General features: G+C 42.5%; 1 protein-coding gene across 1 annotated transcript in view; it reads right to left on the reverse strand.

The window, feature by feature from the left end:
• Nucleotides 1-4,263: 4,263 nt before the first annotated feature.
• AFAP1L1 (actin filament associated protein 1 like 1) overlaps nucleotides 4,264-21,484 on the reverse strand; it is a gene marked incomplete at both ends in the record, with an annotated part of 71,672 nt that continues 54,451 nt past the window's right edge. The window contains 4 exon segments of the mRNA XM_079702380.1: nucleotides 4,264-4,287; nucleotides 6,273-6,401; nucleotides 8,403-8,581; nucleotides 10,981-11,145. Of these exon segments, the coding sequence (XP_079558506.1) occupies nucleotides 4,264-4,287; nucleotides 6,273-6,401; nucleotides 8,403-8,581; nucleotides 10,981-11,145 (497 nt within the window).

The following is a 21,484-nucleotide window of genomic DNA, read 5'->3' on the forward strand; positions in this document are numbered from 1 at the left end:
TGACTGAGGCTGCGCACGCGCACTTGCCCCAAGTGACGAGATACGCTCGCTTCAAAAACCACGCTTCCCGGCAGCCTTCGCGGGAAGGCTTTCTCTCAGGGCCCCGGATGGGAACGCTGCTTGTCGGGTTCGCCCTGCGCCGTTTCCTACCCGGTCTTCCGACGAAACGCAACCCTTCCGGCCCCCTGCGTATTCGGCGAGTAGGTTGGTTTCCTGTCACAAGGGCGTGGGCTCCGTGCTACGCGCGCAATTCGCGGCGACCAAAGGGAATAACAGCTGTACCCTCAAGGAGCTTACATGAAGTTATGCACAACAAACAGTTGCTAACGCCCTATAAAGTCAAAATATGACCGGTGTTTAAAGGTGAGGGGCTTGGTGCTGCGGAAGCCTAGAGTACGATATGGCCGAGTGTGGGGCGTTTTCCCAAAGGAAATAACTTTTGAACTGAAAGCGGAATAATGAGTAGATGAAAAGAAGAGGCAGCTGGTTCAGGTAGAGGGAAACAGCATCTGCAAAGTCAAGAGGGAGTGTATTGCGAGTAAGGCACTGAAGTACTTGAGGAAGCGGAGGAGCAACACAAGACGGTGGTTAGGCAGGGCCAGAGCACTTGAGGAATTAAAAAAAGTCGAAGCCTGACCCTCATCTCCCATCACTCTTCCCTGCTTTTTTTTCTCCAATTCCCCCTTTCCCTCCGACTTACTGTGTTTTAAAATGTGTATTTTCTCATTTCCCCTCACTAACGTGTCAGTTGCATTAGGGCAGAGATTTTTTTTTCTCTGTTCATGCTTAATGAACAGAGTGGAACAGTGCCCTAATGTAGTTCAGGTTTTTTTTTTGTCTAATGAACTTGAGTTTTACTCTGATTGCAAGGGGAACATGTTACGATGCCTTTACGTGTTTAATGGGTCACTGACTGCTGTGAGGAGGAGATTGGGTCTAAGAGGTGGGGAGACAAGCTGTTGGGACTGGTGCGTGCACAGAAGGGTTGTTTTCTGTCTTGCGGTCTTCTCACAGGAGAGACCTTTGTAACCACTTTAAGGTCGCTACTGTTTTAGTTATGTCCAGCACTTTTGCTGGATTTGTTCGTTTTCTCAACTAGGGTATGAGCTTCATGAGAGTTTCTGTGTCGTTCACAGCAGTGATTTCTGACATCGAGTACGGTAGGTGCACATAGTAGATGTTCCAGCATTTGTTGAATGAATTAATGAAGGTGGATGGTGCCAGTGGAGATAGGAAGAAGTGGATGAATTTTAGAGAGATTTAGTATGGAAAACTGACAGGTTGTGAGAACGGACTGGTGATTGGGGTTGAGGGCACTTGGAGTTGCCAGTCTAGTCACTGAATAGTCCCTAATGTCAAAAAAAAATTTTTTTTAAGGGATGGGAAGTGTGCCTTCAACATTCTGAATCTTCACCACAGGATGGCTTATTTGTACAGTAGCTATTTGGGTCATATTTTTTCTCTGCCTGTCTGTGAGTTCCATAAGGACAAAGCTAGAGTCTTCTGCATCCTTATATTCTATCCAGGGCCTAGCTCAAATGTGTTGTAACCAGCAACCTTATGTTTCCTTTTGGCCCTAGGAAAAGAACAGCTTGGTTTAAGGAGGGATTATGATCCTCTTTTACAAATGAGAAAACTAAGGCTCAGAGAGGTTGGTGAACCTGCTCAAAGACCCCCACTGAGGATCCAGTGATACTAGAAATCTGATAGTCCAAACACTTCGCAGTGTTGGGGAGGATGAAACTTCAAGTCCACTTTAGAACCATGACCCTACACTTTGAAAAAACAACCAAACCAGAACTGGCATCCATGTTTTAGCCATTTTGTTAACACTTCTCTTAGCTAAGTTACACCAAATGTGCTGCCTCCACTTATTCATCTATTAAGTGTTTGTGTGCTTCTGAATACTGCAGTGCAAGAGGAGGGGGAGACATGAGTGAAATAGAGCCTTGGGACTAAGAGGAGGGGAGTTCTAGGGTCAGACTTCATGTATTCAGGTGCCGGCTCTCCCACTTCCTAACTGTGGGCTTTAGCAAATTACCTAACCTCTCTGGGCTTCCATTTCCTGAACTATGAAAACTGGGTTAATAGAACCTACCTCACAGGGTTTTAGTAAAGATGAAAGGGATAATACCTAGAAAAGTAATTAGTTAGCACCAGGATCGGCTACATAAAAGGCAAAAGGAAAGTGTGGAGCCCGTTGTTCGAAATTACTGAAAGAGTAACAGCAGAGCAATAAACCAAGCACAGGGCCCTGCTAGGTGTGGGGCTGACTGCACAGGTTGTATGCCTGTGTAGCCAGTCATGGCTAACAGTGTCTGATGTGTGGTGAGTGCTCAATAAATGTTAATTATTAATTTCCTAGGGTACCCCCTCTCAAAGAGCCAAGATCTATTGATGGCAAAAGGCACTTAACCTCAAAATAACTGCATAAGAAAGAATGTGACACACACTGCAGACAGTTGGATTGTTGGGTGCCATTCCAGGACCCACATTTTAAAAAAGAACATTGACAATTCAGATAATGTGAACTCCTTTGTTACTGAAGACACTCAGCTGGAATCTGGATGAAAGCTGTTAGTTATAGATTGGTTGCCTTTTAGCTTTTGGTGGTCGTAATAACCACGTGAAAGTCATTTCTTCTTCAGTGGAAAGGACACAGGATTTTGAGTCAGGCGTTTCTTACCTAGCTAATAAGAAGAACTACTATGGCTGAACATTTCCTCTTTCTTGGACGCTGTACAAGATGTTTCCTGTGTATTAACGCATTGAATTCCCCCAGTAGTCTCGGGAGAAGAGTACAATTGTTAACATGGTTTTCACAGGTAAGGAAAACAATCAGAGAAGTCAAAGTCACAGCTGGTAAGTGGCAGAGGCAGGGCTCAAGCAGCCTTGTCTGGATCCAGGCTCATTAGCCCTAAGTCTTATCTTCTGCCACTGGCAGCCAGGTGCTTTTGGTCAGGTTATTTTACTTGCTTTGGTCTCTAGCTACCTCAGAGGGTGATAAAGTTTGGGTGAGGCTCAAGCATGTAAAGTCTTAAGTAAGAAAAGTGTGTGTAGCCTCTAGCAAAGTGTCCAGAGGTTATTCTGGGATTTCTCTTCTTTCCCCTTGAGCTAACCTCTGAGCTTATACAGTTAAATGGTTTTATCTTTATTGGAGGGAAAGGTGGTAAAGACCTATAAAGTGCCTACAGTGTTGAGAAAGTAGTGAGTGTCGCAGTTAGGAGACTGCCTGGGACTTGAGGTCCTTGCTCCCCTATAAAAATATCAAGAGTCTGTAAAAAGTTTAGCACCCCTGTGGCAGAAATGAGCCACCATCCTCTTGGTTCTCCATGATAGTTTTACTTGATAGCAGGTATGAAAGGGCAGACTGGTGGGCCTCCAAGTGCAAGGTAAGGTTAAAGACAAGGAGTGTCACTTAGATTTCTAGCCATAGCTCCCAGAGCCTGAGTGCCATATAAATTAGGTAGGGGACTTGACTGACAGCAAATGACCCCATCCTACAATGCCTGCAACATCCTGTGGACGTTAGAAATCCATGCTTCTGTCACTGAGTAGCACTGTGAGCTTAAAGTATGTCAACTGCTGAACCCCTCTTTGCCTGCTGAACCCCTCTTTGCCAGATCTCTGATTTGTAAACACTCAAATCAGGGATTCTGGATTCTGCATCATGAGGATTCTATAATCATGAGGAATGATTGTAGAATTTATGTGACCTCTGTAGTTTTTGTTCACTTCATGCAAGTTAGGGATAATTGTATTGATTTTTCAGCCTATTTATCTTGCCCAGAGGTGGTCAGTAATGCCCAATATGAATCCATTTGGCACAAGCAGGATCAGATGATGAAGTCCTGTCTCTATACTGTACCACCGATGCCTCAGCACTGCCTTCCTTTTTCCTAAGGACTGAGAATGGGATGCTGAGAATGGGATGGAATGGCTTATTCACATGTGCTTTCATTTCTTCTTTAGAAGGGAAGGCAAAGACATTTAACAAAACCTTTACCACTGCAGATTTCTGTCTCCCTCCACCCCCGTTTCCACCCTCTGTAAAGTTATAAGGATACCCTCCATTTCCCTCTTCTCTCCTCCTTCTTCCCTCCCCATGTCCCCTATAATCATGCAGACAATAAAGGCTGGTCTTTTGGGTGCCACAGAGAGTGTGGGCTACTTCCAGTCTTCTGATGTCTCCTTGTGAAAAAAGCATTTCTGCCTTGGATGGACAAGGTGTTAGCTCCTTTGGATGAAATCCTCATCCTCTTTCTAGGTCTTCTTCATTTCCCATTCCTGAAGTACAGAAAGACAGGAAGTATCAGTTTGTTAAATATTCTAGTGTAACCTGCAGGATAAAAACATACCACTGTACCTAATTATATAAAGATCTCCATGGCCAGATCAGAGAGTCATGGGTCCTAGTCCCACCCTCTTTCTTTCTTGGGTAAGTCATTTCTCCATGCTGGGTCTCATCTCTAAGGGGGTTCAAACACCACAGTTTGTCTTTCTCAGACAAGGAAACTGGGGCCCAGAAGAAGTTGGGGAGTGGGAACTGCATCAGTGCTTTTCCACAGCACCTTGGTTGGGGTAGGAGGCTGATGGGAGAGAGGCCAAAGCAGCTTGGTAAGGAAGGGTGAGGGCAGGCAACCCACAGGGCTCTGTTCATTCTCCCAGGGCTGTCTAGGAGTTCACCTGAGATGAATACTGAAGTCAGGGCCAGCAGTGAATGGCTTTTTACCTATAAAAAATCCATGGCATTTCCAGCCAGCCCTGGAGGGGATGGGGTGAACCAGGGCAGAAGATGATGGTTAGAAAATTCTTGGTGGGAGGATTCTCCATTCCCAACCTGTCCCTCTCACGTCTTCACCACCTTGACTGCAGTTGCTCAGGGCAGTGACCTAAGGAGTCATCCTTGATTTCTTTCTTTTCCTCATCCTCCACATCCTCATCAGCAAATCCTTCTGTTCTACCTCCAAAGCCAGCTAGTTACTATCACCTCCACCAAACCTTTCTAATCTCTCATCAAGGTTACTTCTTCTAACCAATCTTTCTTATCCCCTCATCCATTCTCAACATAGTAGTCAGAATGATCTTTTAAAAATGTAATTCATATCTAAAAATTCCTTGGTCAGAATTTACCAGTGACTTTCCATTATGTTAGAACAAAATCCAAAATTCTTCCAATGGCCTACAAGGATCAAGGAGAAGCAAACTATGGCTCATGGACCAAATCTGGCTCACTACATGTTTCTGTATGACCCACCAGCTATGACTTTTCAGATTTTAAATGTTTTTTTTTAAAAATAGTTTTTTATGGCACCTGAAATTCATGAAATTCAAATCTCAGTGTCCATGAACAAAGTTTTATTGGGACACAGCCATGTTAATCATTTGTTTACATACTGTCTGTGGCTACTTTCCTGCTATGATGGCAGAGGTGACTTGTGAAAGAGACCATGTGTCCACAAAGCTGCAGATATTTACTGTCTGGCCCTTTCCAGAAAAAAAAGTTTGCTGACGTCTGATCTAGATGATCTGGCCTTCGGCTGGTTACTTCTCTAATCTCATGTCCTAATGCTCAGGTATTTGTTTCTCAGGTCTACACTTTCTTATCTGCAATTCTGAAATCCAGAGAGCTCTGAAACCAAAATATTTTTAGAGTGTTTTGGCACAAACTCATTTAGTGGCAAAACCTGACCTGAACTGATATGAGGCTGTTTGTAATGTATTTATTCAATGTGATGTGAATATTCATGTGTCTTGCTATAGAATTATCAACGTGTTTGCTTACAGAGTACCTCCTGAGAACTTGGGGTTTTTCATCATATATAGTATATGCACCATATTACCTTTCTAAAATTCAAGAACTTCTGAAACACAAGTTTCAGAGATAGTACTGTGGACCAGTATCATGGAGTGAGCTATGGACTTGGAAGAGATGGATTTGCATCCCAGCTCTCTCATTGATGCCCTGCATAACCTTGGGCAAGTCCCTTCACTTAGTTTCCTCACCTACGAAATGGGGCCTTTCATGTCTCAAAATATATTGTAGGCTCAGAAACCAAAGCTTGTTAGAACTATGTGTTAAGAAAGAATAAGTAGGTTCTGAAGGAGATTTGAAGGTCTTGCCCTCTGAGCAAAGTTCATGAGTTTTACTGCATGGATATATTGTCAGTTCTCTGCCTTTCTCAGTAGCTGACTTTTTGGTTCTTGGTGAGGTTCCATAGAAAGGAAGCTTCCAGATCTCTGAATTTTGATTAGCTGATCTATGGCCGTACCTTGGCTTTTTGTAGCACTCTTCCTTGGTTGGAGGTTACAATGGATGGGCTCCTCTTCCGCAGCTCAGAAACACAATTGACAGGGAGGGGTTGCTCTGGGGCATTGTTCTGGGGTTTATTTGCAGTTTCCTGTTGATAACAAGAAGTAGTTATATAGGAGAGGTCTAGTGCTCAGCTACTTACACCCAGCCTGCCAAGAAGGCACTGTGCAAACATGTCAGCATCAAACAGGGTGAGGGGTAAAAGATACTTGAGGGCCTTGGAATAAAGATAATGACTAAAATTACTAAAATTAAAATCACTGAACCCTCACTATGGACCAGGTTAGCTCATCTAGCCTTTTCAATCCTATAAAGCGGGTACTATTATTATGTTGTCCCATTTTACAAATAAGGAAGATGAGAAGGTCAAGTCACTGCTCAAGGCCATAAGGCTGGTGAGTGAGACAGGTGGGATTCAAATCCCACAGTCCTCTCTCTTAACCTCTCTCCTGTATTCCTTCACATTTTCTACACTGCCTTTACTCATATTTTCCAGGTGATTGCTTAGTACCTTGCTGGATGTAGTTCCTTGAGTGTGACATACATACTAATGGCTAAGCCTGTAGGGAATTTAGAGAAGACTCTCTGTCTCCAAAGGCCATCACAAGGATCAAAAGTGGAGAGAAAAGCCCTGTGGAATGTGAACATCAGGGCATGGTGGTGGGAGGAAGCAGCTGGGATGAGGGAACCACTTCTACTCCTCCATCAGCCCTCTGTGACTCTGGGAAGTTGTTTTGTCCCTAGCCCCTAAGCCCTTCTTCTGTAAATGAGGTTGGAAATGCCCCTGGGAGTAGAAGAAACTGCTCTGGCTTTAGAGTCATGAGGTGTGGCCTGACCTAGGACAGCAAAAGGAATACTGTTCCCAATGACAACTCACACTTATCAGACCAGTTATTTCATCTCTCTGAGCCTCCATTTCCTTGTGTAAAAGCAGGTACAACATTTATTCATGTGACAAACATTTATTGCACTTCTACTATTTTTCAGATTCTGAAGGACTAGAGCTATAATGATAAACAAAACAGACATAGTCCAGTTCTTAATAAAAATACAATCTAGTCGGGGAGACAGAACGTAAGGACATGAATATACTATATATACATATATTCACACACAAATTGTGGTTAAGTGCTATGAGGCAGAATAACAGATGGGACTGTTAGTTTAGACCAGTGGTTCCCAAATGGGGACAATTTTGTCCTCCCAGGGGACATTTGGCAATTTCTGGAGACATTTTTGGTCATCATAACTGGGCATGGAGCTACTGGCATCAAGTGGGTAGAGGCTAGGGATGCTACTAAACATCTTACAATGCACATGACAGTCCTAAAAAAAATTATTGGCAGTAGTGCTGAGGTTGAGACACTGATACAGACTGAGGTCCGTGAAGTTCTCCCTGAGGACGTCCCATTCAAGGTGATGGTTGCTGGGAGCATTAGAGATAATGGATTCAAAGCCCTGAGTACCGGGACTGGTACACTGGGGATCCTAGGAGAGGGCGTGTGCCTGGTGGCTAAAGCAAGGCTCTGGAGTCAGACTTCCTGGGTTTGGGATCCTGCCTCCCACTTAACTGAGTGACCTTGAGCACATAATGCAGCATCTGAACCTTAGTTTCCTTGTCTGTCATATGGGGTGAATACACATAGTACTACCTCATAGGACTGCTGCCAAGGTTGTGTGAAATCATACAGGTTAAGATGCTGTACTGGCCTATGGTACAATAGGCCAGTACAGCATCTTAACCTGTACTTGAATAAGAATAACAAACTTGAGCAATACAAGTTTGTTATTCTTATTCAGTGTAGTATATTATTATTATCAATAACCCCAAGGCCACTTCTAAGATCACATTCAGTATAAAAAGTCAAATAGTAGTGCTTCAGTGGAGAGAACACAGGCCAGAGGACTTGCTCCAAGAGTCTCTTTGGTAGCTGTGCCACTTATGGCATGTTTCCTCTCCTCTTAGGGCCTCAGCTTTCTCATTTGTAAATAAGCATAACTCCTACCCCCAAAGAATGATCATGAAGATCTGTAGCCTATGAGGGTATTGAGGAGCAGCTCCCCCTGGGGCAAAAGGGAGTAGACTCACCCCGCTCTTGCTCTTGCTGTTCACGCAGAGTCCCAGGGCTGGGCCCCCTGCCAGGGACTGCTGCAAGCGCTCCTTCACAGCCACCAGCCGCAGCTCCAGGTCAATACGGCCCTCTTCCTTCGCCCGACACTGAGCTTCCAGGGTGGCCAAGGCCTCTTCCAGAGCTTTTAACTTTGCCCCTGTGTGCAAAGACATCTATGAGAAATAGCTGAACCTGGTTTGGCCAGAAGCATCAGGGAGTTTGGCAGGGCCTCAGGCCCTAGTCTGCCTTCCCAGAGGGCCTTTCCAGGCCTCACTCCTTGTTAAGGGATGGACTTTGGACCTGGGGTTCCAGCTCCATGCAGGGGTGTGTGGTTTTTATCTGCCCAATATCCATTTCCCCATTCTCTTCTCATTCCCTGTAGTTTGGCTGGGGCTGACTTCACTCCTAGTTCAGGGGATTGGCACATAACTTAGACCTGGCCCATAATTATATCTCATTTTTTGGTCACAGTGGTTGGTTGAGGGATCAAAGCTGGTTCAGTCAAAGTGAATTCCGAGGTGTTTATGGGGGCTATTGGGAAGAGAAGCCTCTCTGCTGGAGTGGCTGCACGGATTCGTTGACGGCTAGAGCTATGTAGCCTTTATACCACCATGAGGGGCAGAGAATGAAACCAATGTAGGGGAAGGCAGAAGCAAGAATTAGAGAAATATGTTTCCTGGTGACATCATTTAAGTCCCTGGACCTTGCTATATCTGATCACTTAAGTTTCCAATTACATTTTTCTTTTTATTTCTAAGCCAGTTTCACTTTGGTTTCTCTTACTTGTAACCAAGAATCATAACACAGGCTTTACATTGATCACAAGTTCCTGCTAGGATTTTGCTGCTTATTCAGTTTAAGCCAACAAACCTATATTAGGACCTTCTTTGTGCCAAGAGCTGTTTTGGATCTTACCACGTTTAAAGATTAGTTCCATTGTTTGTCCTGAGGAGGCTGCACTGGAGGATTTTCTAGTAATGGTTGTTCTTTTCATTCATTTGTTCATTCATTCATTCAGTAAATAGTTATTGAGTCCTTGCTAGGTACTGGGCACAGTTCTGTGCCCTTGGGATATATCAGTGAACAAAACAGGCAAAGATCTTTGCCCTTATTGAACTTACAATTGTGTGTGTGTGTGTGTGTGTGAGAGAGAGAGGGAGAGAGGGAGGGAGGGAGGGAGAGAAAACAATGTAGTAAATAAGATGTCAAAAACTGATATGCTATAGAAGAAAACTGAGCAGGACAAGTTTGGACACTCAAGTTGCCCTGCTCCAAACCCTATTCTGACTCTTAGAAAGTTCTTTATATTGAAACCAAACTGCCTTTTTTTTAAAAATAATTTTTTAAAATTTTATTTTATCTATTTTTGGCTGCGTTGGGTCTTCGTTGCTGCGCACAGACTTTCTCTAGTTGTGATGAGCAGGGGCTCCTCTTCATTGTGGTGTGCGGTCTTCTCATTGCAATGACTTCTCTTGTTGTGGAGCACGGGCTCTAGGTGCGCAGGCTTCAGTAGTTGTGGCCCGAGGGCTTAGTAGTTATGGCGCACAGGCTCAGTAATCATGGCACACGGGCTTAGTTGCTCTGCGGCATGCAGGATCTTCCCAGACCAGGGCTTGAACCCGTGTCCCCTGCATTGGCAGGTGGATTCTTAACCACTGAGCCACCAGGGAAGCCCAGAAACCAAACTGCCTTTATGTGCCTTCTTCCCATTGATTCTGGGTCCTAGCCACACAGAACAAGTCTTTAAGCCAGAACTTCTCAACCTGAGGCTCATGGACTCCTAGGCAATCTATGACTCTGGGGGCACAGGAGCTCCCAATATTGTTTGCAACATTGTGATTTGTGGGGGTTTTCTCCGTTAGGAAAGGGTCCATAGGTTCCATCAGATTCTCATGGGGCTACGTGACCTTGGATGTATTCTTTATAAGGACAGGACCTCTGTTCCCTCCAGCATGTTCAGAAACCTCAGTCTGAAAGTGTGCTGAACTGCAGCTATAGAGAGAATTCAACAGAAACACAGCAGAAAGTGGGGTGCAGAGGAGCCCAGGGCATGCAGAGCCTGCAGAGGCCACGGTCCTGGATTTAAGAAGAAGATCCTGGTAAAGTGTCACCATCCATTATTCCCAGTATGTGAACCAAGGTATCACACATTTGGATGCTCAGTGCATATCTGTGAATGAATGGGTTAATGTGAGGTTCAAAATATCTCTTCCATGATTCTAAGGCACACTCTGTTTTTCACATTTTAGCATTTCTAAAATCAGATCTCATTTTACCACATTAAGTGTACATATTTGTATGCTTTTTCATCTTCTCACTCTAAAAGCAGTTATTAAATCAGCGGCACTTCCATTAGTCAGGAGAGATGATGATGATGACGAGGAGGAGGAGGAGGAGGAGGGGGGGGAGGAGGGAGGAGGAGGGGGGAGGGGAGGGGGAGGAGGAGAAAGGGGAGGAGAAGCCCACCTGTTCCTGGTAAGAAACCAGGTGGCAGATGCCAGGGGAGGTGTCAAGGATGAGACCCCCTTGTGCTCAGGACCACACCCACATAGATACCTGGGCTGTTCCGAATGGCTTCCTTTAGTTCCCTCTTTTCCTGCCGCAGTGTCATCAGCTCTGTCCGGATTGTCTCCTTCTCTTTCTCCAGCTTTTCTTTTTCTACCAGGTACCTCCTGGCATCCTCCTCAGCTCGGTTCTTACCGTACTTATATTGATGGGCACCTGCAGAGATGAGGCAGGAAAAGGCCCTCAATTCTGAGCTCTGGTGAGAGTACTTGGGTGGTGTTAGCTTCTCTCTCAGCCTCAATCTGTCTGTCTATGAAATGGGAATATTTAGGTCTATACCCTTGGATATATTTAGTGTGAAGGAGAGGAAACAAGGAGCCAAAAGGAGGCAGTAGTGCACAGGGATGAGGAGTAAGGGCTTTAGAACCAGACAAATCAAGGCCTGTGTTTTCTTTTGCCCTTTACTGGTTGTGTGACATCAGGCAAAGTGAATGTGGTGTTTTTGTGCCTTCCCCCTAGGCTTTACTTTCCTGACTTGTAAATGTGGGTATCAATCAAATTTACCTCTTGGCATTGTGATAAGGTTTAAAAGAGATAATTCCTGAAAAGTACTTAGTATAGTACCTGGCAAATAGTGCTTAGTAAACGTTAGATAATAATAATAATGTAAAACAAATTTTGTGATGCATACACACTTCGGTTTTAGAATTTTTTTTAATAAATTTATTTTATTTATTTATTTTTGGCTGCATTGGGTCTTCGTTGCTGTGCGTGGGCTTTATTTGTGGTGAACAGGGGCTACTCCTTGTTGCAGTGCTCTGGCTTCTCATTGCGGTGGCTTCTCTTGTTGCAGAGCATGGGCTCTAGGTGTGCGGGCTTCAGTAGTTGTGGCTCGTGGGCTCTAGAGCACAGGCTCAGTAGTTGTGGCACATGGGCTTAGTTGCTCCACGGCATGTGGGATCTTCCCGGACCAGGGCTCGAACCATGTTGCCTGCATTGGCAGGCGGATTCTTAACCACTGCGCCACCAGGGAAGTCCCAGACTTTGGTTTTAAAAGGCATTTTTATAGTTAACTCTTGGTACACATAAGATAAAGAGGCAGCTACATGTAACTCATCTACAGAGAATTGAGAACTGCGGCTAAAGTCAGGCATTGCCCATTTTATTACTGAGAAATGGGTCGGGGGAGAGAGGGACCTCATAGTCTACTGTAGGCTTTACACTATGGTGGACGATAGCTACAAATTATTATGGCAAAAATTTATTGACCATTTACTATATACTATGCTATTTATATGCATTTGTATTTAATCCTCACAAAACTCACAATTATTAGCTCTACTTTATTGTTGGGAAACTGAGGCACAAAGAGGTTAGGTCTCACTGCTAATTATGGAAGAGCCCAGGTTTGAACTCATGTCTGTCTAACTCCAGGGTCCATGCTATGCAATACTACCTTAGCTTGGGCAAGGTCATAGTCCAACCTCTCAGTGAAAGTTTTATTTATATTTTTATGCTACAGACAGCCACACATAGTCCTTTGTAGGTGGGGTGTGGAGCGATTCCCATGGTTTGCTGATAATTGGGGGTCTTGTCTCTCCAGCTCTGTAGGGATTGCAGTGGTCACCCATGACCTATGCAAAAATCAGTTCCTGCTACAACTACCCTGCAATTCAAGCCTCATTATGAATAAAGCATGGAGGACAAAGAAGGGGATGCATGGCTCCCCTCACTTCCCAGTTACACAATGGCATCCCAAGGGAGTTGGCTCTCAGACTTTTGGGTTTTATAGACTGGTAAAATAAAAATAAATAGGGATACCAACAAAGGGTTGTCACCATTATGTTGTATCAGATAAGGACCTTAAAACTACCAATATTATTATTCCCATTATTTTCTATTTATTTTCTGTGTTAAAGTAACATTTTAACATCCTAAGTTGGACACAAATGTACAATAAAGTAGTTGTTTATACTGAATAGCATTAACTTTATGAAAAACTTTATGCACTGTGCTTATTTTTCTCATTTCATTGCAGATGAGAAAAAACTTCCTTAGGGACCAAACCAGCAAGTAGACTCAGCTTTGGGAGCCATCACCCTGGTCCACCTTGATGTGTCAGCACCACAGAGAGCAGCTTACTTCATACCCAACCCTGTAATGCTTGAGTCACTCAAATGGTGGTAAAGAGGCAAACTAGATTGTTTCTAATCGGTAAGTTTTAAGGAGCTACAATTCTGTGGGTCTTATAGTATTAGTGATAAAACAGAACTGCCCAAGCACCCTCCAGAAAAATCTGGGCCTCCATAATGAAGGAAAAAAGGAATATTTAGTGTCCAAGTTAGTAATGTAACTAATACATAAATGTTGTAGTATGTATCAGTACTTCATTCCTTTTTATTGGTGAATAATAGTCCAGGTGATCTTAGGGGAAAACCTTCCATTGTGTCTGATGAGAAGTCCGCTATTAATGTTATTGGGATCCTTTATAAGTGATCAGTTGATTTTCTCTTCTGCTTTCAAGATTTTCTTCTTGTCTTTGGCTTTATCATTTTGAGCATGATGTGTCTTTCTTGGATCTCTTTGCCTTTATCCTACTGGAATTTCACTGAGCTTCCTGGATATATAAATTAATGATTTAAATAAATTTGGCAACTTTTCAGCCATTATTTCTTTTAATATTTTTTATGCTCCTTTCTCTTTCTTTTCTCCTTCTAATGCTCCCTTTACGCATATGTTGGTGCACTTAATGGCGCCTCATATTTCTCTGAGGCTCTGTTCATTTTTCTTTGTTCTTTTTTCTCTCTGTTATTTGGAATGCATAATCTCTGTCCATCTGTCTTCAGGTTTACTGATTCTTTTGCCAGTTCAAATGTACCCTTGAGCCATTTGATAGGACATTATCATCTTCCTTTCCTTTCCTTTTTTGTTTAACTAAAGTTCATTAGATTTACTTAGATTTTACCTAATGTCCTTTTTCTGTTGCAGAGCTACTACATTACATTTAGTCATTGTATCTCCTTAGGCTCCTCTTGGCGGTGACATTTCTCAGATTTTTTTTTCTCCCAGTTTTATTGAAATCATAATTGACATATAGCACTGTGTAAGTTTAAGGTGTACTGTATAATGATTTGACCTACATACATCGTAAAATGATTACCACAGTAAGTTTAGTGAACATCCATTATCTTGTATAGATACAAAATTAAAGAAATAGAAAAAAATTTTTTCCTTGTGATGAGAACTCTTAGAATTTACTCTTCTCACGTTCATATATTATGTACAACAGTGTTAATTATATTTGTCATGTTGTATATTGCATCCCTGGTATTTATCTTGTAACTGGAAGTTTGTACCCTTTGACTACCTTCATCCAGTTTCCCTCTCTGTACCCCCTGCCTCTGGTAACCACAAATCTGATCTCTCTTCCTATAAGTTTGTTTTTGAACTGTATTTGACCTACCGTATTATATGTTAGTTCCTGGTATACCTCATAGTGATTTGATATTTCTATACATTTAAAAATGATCGCCATGATAAGTATAGTTACTATCTGTCACCATACAAAGATATTATATAATTATTGACTATATTCCCTGCACTGTACATTTCATACCAATGAGTCATTTATTTTTTATTTTTTTATTTTTTGCGGTACACGGGCCTCTCACTGCTGTGGCCTCTCCCATTGTGGAGCACAGGCTCCGGGCGTGCAGGCCCAGAGGCCATGGCTCACGGGCCCAGCCGCTCCACGGCATGTGGGATCCTCCCGGACCGGGGCACGAACCCGTGTCCCCTGCACTGGCAGACGGACTCCCAACCACTGCGCCACCAGGGAAGCCCGAGTCATTTATTTTATAGCAGGAAGTTTGTGCCTCTTAATCTCCCTCATCTTTCTCCTCCCCCCATTTTCCTCCCCTTTGACAACCACCTGTTTGTTCTCTGTATCTCTGACTCTGTTTCTGTTATGTTTGTTTGTTTTGTTTTTTAGATTCCACATACAAGTGAAATCTTATGTATTTGTCTTTCTCTCTCTTATTTCACTTAGCATAATACCCTCTAAGGCCATCCATGTTGTTGCAAATGGCAGATTTCATTCTTTTTAATGGCTGAGTAATATTCCATAGTATATATATATATATGTCACATCTTCTTTATCCATTCATTTTTGTTTGTTTGTTTTTAAATTTTATTGGGGTATATTTGATTTACAATGTTGTATTAGTTTCAGGTGTATGGCAAAGTCATTCAGTTATACATATACATATATTAATTCTTTTTCAGATTCTTTTCTCATATAGCTTATCACAGAATATTGAGTAGAGTTCCCTGTGCTGCACAGTAGGTCCTTGTTGGTTATCTATCTTATATATAGTAGTGTGTCTATGTTAATCCCAAGCTCCTGATTCCCCCCCACCTCGCCCACCGCATTTCCCCTTTGGTAACCATAAGTTTGTTTTTTGTTATCTGTAAGTCTGTTTCTGTTTTGTAGATAAGTTCATTTGTATCATTTTTTAAAAATTAGATTCCACATATGAGTGATATCATATGATATTTGTCTTTCTCTGTCTGACTTAATTCACCCAGTATGATAATCTCTAGATCCGTCCATGTTGCTGCAGATGGCATTATTTCATTCTTTTTTATGGCTGAGTAATATTACATTGTGTATATGTACTGCATCTTTTGTATCCATTCCTCTGTCAATAGACATTTAGGTTGCTTCCATGTCTTGGCTATGGTAAATAGTGCTGCACTGAACATTGGGGTACATGTATCTTTTTGAATTATGGTTTTCTCCATATATATACCCAGGAGTGGGATTGCTGGCTTACGTGGTAGTTCTATATGTCATTTTTTAAGGAAACTCCATACTGTTCTTCATAGTGGCTGTACCAATTTACATTCCCTCCAACAGTGTATGAGGGTTCCCTTTTCTCCACACCCTCTCCAGCATTTATTGTTTGTAGACTTTTTTTTCTTTTTTTTTCGGTACGCAGGCCTCTCACTGTTGTGGCCTCTCCCGTTGCGGAGCACAGGCTCCGGACGCGCAGGCTCAGCGGCCATGGCTCACGGGCCCAGCCGCTCCGCGGCATGTGGGATGTTCTCAGACCGGGGCACGAACCCGTGTCCCCTGCATCGGCAGGCGGACTCTCAACCACTGCGCCACCAGGGAAGCCCTGTTTGTAGACTTTTTGATGATGGCCATTCTGACCGGTGTGAGGTGATACCTCATTGTAGTTTTGATTTGCATTTCTCTAACAGTTAGTGATGTTGAGCATCATTTCATGTGCCTCTTGGCCATCTGTATGTCTTCTTTGGAGAAATGTCTCTTTAGGTCATTTTGCCCATTTTTAAAAAAACATTTTTATTGGCGTATAATTGATTTACATTGTTGTGTTAGTTGATGCTCTATAACAAAGTGAATCAGCTGTACATATACATATATCCCCATATCTCCTCCCTCTTGCATCTCCCTCCCACCCTCCCTATCCCACCCCTCTAGGTGGTCACAAAGCACCGAGCTGATCTCCCTGTGCCATGCGGCTGCTTCCCACTAGCTATCTGTTTTACATTTGGTAGTGTATATATATGTCAATGCCACTCTCTCACTTCATCTCAGCTTACCCTTCTCCCTCCTCATGTCCTCAAGTCCATTCTCTACGTCTGCATCTTTATTCCTGTCCTGCCCCTAGGTTCTTCAGAGCCATTTTTTTTTTAAGATTCCATATATATATGTGTTAACATACGGTATTTTTCTCTTTCTGACTTACTTCACTCTGTATGACAGACTCTAGGTCCATCCACCTCACTATAAATAACTCAATTTTGTTTCTTTTTATGGCTGAGTAATATTCCATTGTGTATATGTGACACATCTTCTTTATCCATTCATCTGTCGATGGACACTTAGGTTGCTTCCATGTCCTGGCTATTGTAAATAGTGCTGAAATGAACATTGTGGTACATGACTCTTTCTGGGAGTCATGGGGGATAGCTGGATCATATGGTAATTCCATTTTTAGTTTTTTAAGGAACCTCCATACTGTTCTCCATAGTGGCTGTATCAATTTACATTCCCACCAACAGTGCAAGAGGGTTCCCTTTTCTCCACACCCTCTCCAGCATTTATTGTTTGTAGATTTTTTGATTATGGCCATTCTGACTGGTGTGAGGTGATAACTCATTGTAGTTTTGATTTGCATTTCTCTAATGATTAGTGATGTTGAGCATCCTTTCATATGTTTGTTGGCAATCTATGTATCTTTGGAGAAATGTCTATTTAGGCCTTCTGCCCATTTTTGGATTGGGTTGTTTGTTTTTTTGATATTGAGCTGCATGAGCTGTTTGTAAATTTTGGAGACTAATCCCTTGTTGGTCACATTGTTTGCAAATATTTTCTCCCACTCTGTGGGTTGTCTTTTTGTTTTGTTTATGGTTTCCTTTGCTGTGCAAAAGCTTTTAATTTTATTTAAGTCCCATTTGTTTATTTTTGTTTTTATTTCCAGTACTCTAGGAGGTGGATCCAAAAAGATATTGCTGCAATTTATGTCATAGAGTGTTCTGCCTATGTTTTCCTCTAAGAGTTTTATAGTATCTAGTCTTATATTTAGGTCTTTAATCCATTTTGAGTTTAATTTTGTGTATGGTGTTAAAGAATGTTCTAATTTCATTTTTTTACATGTAGCTGTGCAGTTTTCCCAGCACCATTTATTGAAGAGACTGTCTTTCCTCCATTTTATAGTCTTGCTTCCTTTGTCATAGATTAGTTGGCCATAGATGCGTGGGATTATTTCTGGGCTTTCTACCCTGTTCCATTAATCTATATTTCTGTTTTTGTGCCAGTACCATACTGTTTTGATGACAGTAGCTTTGTAGCATAGTCTGAAGTCAGGGAGCGTGAGTCCTCCAGCTCTGTTTTTCTAGCTCTGTTTTGGCTATTTGGGGTCTTTTGTGTTTCCATACTAATTAAAAAATTTTTTTTTCTACTTCTGTGAAAAATGCCATTGGTAATTTGATAGGGATTGCATTGAGTCTGTAGATTGCCTTGGGTAGTATAGTCATTTTGACATTATTGATTCTTCCAATCCAAGAACATGGTATATCATTCCAACTGTTTGTGTCATCTTTGATTTATTTCATCAGCATCTTATAGTTTTCAGAGTACAGGTCTTTTGTCTCCTTAGGTAGGTTTATTCCTAGGTATTTTATTCTTTTTGATGTGATGGTAAATGGGATCGTTTCCTTAATTTCTCTTTCTGATCTTTCATTGTTAGTGTATAGAAACACAAGAGATTTCTGTGTATTAATTTTGTATCCTGCAACTTTACCAAATTCATTGATGAGCTCTAGTAGTTTTCTGGTAGCGTCTTTAGGATTCTCTGTGTATAGTATCATGTCATCTGCAAACAGTGACAGCTTTACTTCTTCTTTTCCAACTTGGATTCTTTTTATTTCTTTTTCTTCTCTGATTGCTGTGGCTAGGGCTTCCAAAACTATGTTGAAGAAAAGTGGTGAGAGTGGACATCCTTGCCTTGTTCCTGATATTAGAGGGAATGCTTTCAGCTTTTCACCATTGAGGATGATGTTAGCTGTGGGCTTGTCATATATGGCCTTTATTATGTTGAGGTAAGTTCCCTCTACGCCTACTTTCTGGAGGGTGTTTATCATAAATGGGTGTTGGATTTTTGTCAGAAGCTTTTTCTGCATCTATTGAGATGATCATATGGTTTTTATTCTTCAGTTTGTTAGTGTGGTGTATCACATTGATTGATTTGTGGATATTGAAGAACCCTTGCATGCCTGGGATAAATTCCACTTGATCATGGTGTATGATCCTTTTTTTTAAAAAATAAATTTATTTATCTTTTTATTTTTGGCTGTGTTGGGTCTTCATTGCTGCACACGGGCCCTCTCCAGTTGCGGCAAGCAGGGGCTCCTCTTTGTTGCAGTGGCCTCTCTTGTTGAGGAGCACAGGCTCCAGGTGCACAGGCTTCATTAGTTGTGGCTCGCGGGCTCTAGAGTGCAGGCTCAGTAGCTGTGGCACATGGGCTTAGTTGCTGCACGGCATGTGGGATCTTCCCAGACCAAGGCTCAGACCCATGTCCCCTGCATTGGCAGGTGGATTCTTAACCACTGTGCCACCAGGAAAGTCCAGATCATGGTGTATGATCCTTTTAATCTATTGTTGGATTCGATTTGCCAGTTTTGTTGAGTATTTTTGCATCTTGGTTCATCAGTGGTATTAGCCTGTAATTTTCTTTTTTTGTGGTATCTTTGTGTGGTTTTGGTATCAGGGTGATGGTGGCCTCATAGAATGAGCTTGGGAGTGTTCCTTCCTCTGCAATTTTTGGGAATAGTTTTAGAAGGATAGGTGGTAACTCTTCTCTAAATGTTTGATAGAATTCACCTGTAAAGTCTGGTCCTGGACTTTTGTTTGTTGGATGTTTTTAATTCACAAGTTCGATTTCAATACTTGTGATTGGTCTGTTAATATTTTCTACTTCTTCCTGGTTCAGTCTTGGAAGGTTATATCTTTCTAAGAATTTGTCCATTTCTTCTAGGTTGTCCATTTTATTGGCATGTAGTTGTTTTTGGTAGTCTTTTATGATCCTTTGTATTTCTGTTGTGTCAGTGATAACTTCTTTTTCATTTCTAATTTTATTGATATGAGTCTTCTCCCTTTTTTTCTTGATGAGTCTGGCTAAAGCTTTATCAATTTTGTTTATCTTTATTTTGGCTGCACCACGCAGCTTGTGGGACCTTAGTTTCCCAATCAGGGATTGAAGTCAGGCCACGGCAGTGAAAGCTCTGAGGGCTAACCACTGGACCGCCAGGGAGTTCCCAATATTTTTTCTTTGTCTTTAATTTTTATCAGGTTGATTAATATGTATTTTGGCATGTTCCTTCTTGAGTTTATCTTGTATGGGTGTCTCTGTGCTTCCTGGACTTAGTGGGTTGTTCCTTTCTCACTTTAGGTAAGTTTTCAGCTATAATCTCTTCAATTATTTCCTCAGGCCCTTTCTCTCTCTCTTCTCTTTCTGGGACCCCTGTAATGTGAATGTTCATGCGTTTAATGTTGTCCCAGAGATCTCTGAGCCTGTCCTCATTTCTTTTCATTCTTTTTTCTTTATTTTGTTCTACAGCAGTGATTTCCACCATTCTGTCTTCCAGCTCACTTGTTCATTCTACTGCCTCAATTATTCTGCTATTGATTCCTTCTACTGTATTTTTCATTCCAGTTATTGTATTGTTCATCTCTGTTCATTATTTTTTATTTTTTAAAATATTTATTTATTTATTTGGTTGCACAGGGTCTTAGTTGCGGCAGGTGGGCTCCTTAGTTGTGCCATGCGGGCTCCTTAGTTGTGGCATGTGAACTCTTAGTTGCTGCATGCATGTGGGATCTAGTTCCCTGACCAGGGATTGAACCTGGGCCCCCTGAATTGGGAGCACGGAGTCTTATCTGCTGTGCCACCAGGGAAGTCCCTGTTTGTTCTTTAAATTTCTAGCTCTTTGTTAAATATCTCTTGTATCTTCTAAATCTGTGCCTCCATTCTTTTTCTGAGATCTTGGATTATCTTTACTATCATTACTTTAAATTCTTTTTCAGATAGGTTGCCTATCTCTACTTCACTTAGTTCTTTTTAAAAAATATTTATTTATTTATTTATTCATTTATTGGCTGCGTTCGGTCTTAGTTGTGGCACACAGGATCTTTTGTTGCAGCTCACAGGCTTCTTTCTAGTTGTGGCACACAGGCTTCTCTCTAGTTGTGGTGCACAGGCTCCAGAGTGCGTGGGCTCTGTAGTTGCGGCACATGGGCTCTCTTGTTGTGGCATGAGGGCTTAGTTGCCCTGCGGCATGTAGGATCTTAGTTCCCCAACCAGGGATCAAACCGGCATCCCCTGTGTTGCAAGATGGATTCTTAACCACTGGACCCCCAGGGAAGTCCCTCTTTTGGGTTTTTATCTTGTCCCTTTGTCTGGAACATATTTCTCTGCCGTCTCATTTTTTCTAACTTTCTGGGTTTGTGGTCTCCTTTCCACCAGCTGCAGGAGCATAGATCCTCTTGCTTCTGGTGTCTGCCCCTGGCTGGTGAGGTTGGTCCTGAGGCTTGTACAGGCCTCCTGGTGGGAGGGACTGGTTCCTGCTCACTTGTTGGTGGAGATGGGTCTTGTCCCTCTGGTGGGCATGGCCATGTTAAGGGATGTGTTTAGAGGTGGCTGTGAGCTCAGTATGGCTTTAGGCAGCCTGTGTGCTGATGGGTGTTCCTATCCTGCTGTGTGCTGTGTTCCTATCCTGCTGGTTGTTTGGGCTGAGGCATTCCAGCACTGGAGCCTGTAGGCTGTTAGGTAGGGCCAGGTCTTGATGCTAAAATGGTGACCTCTGGGAGAGCTCAAGCCAAAATATTCTCTGGGTCCTCTGCCACCAGTGTCCTTGCCCCCTGATTGACCTACAGCTGACCCCTGCCTCCCCGGGAGACCCTCCAAGACTCGTAGGTAGGTCCAGCCCCAGCTCTTATGGAGTTACTGCTTTGTTCTGTGTCCCTGTG

This window comes from Hyperoodon ampullatus (assembly GCF_949752795.1).
Source record: "Hyperoodon ampullatus genome assembly, chromosome: 4".
Taxonomy (NCBI): Eukaryota; Metazoa; Chordata; class Mammalia; order Artiodactyla; family Ziphiidae; genus Hyperoodon; species Hyperoodon ampullatus.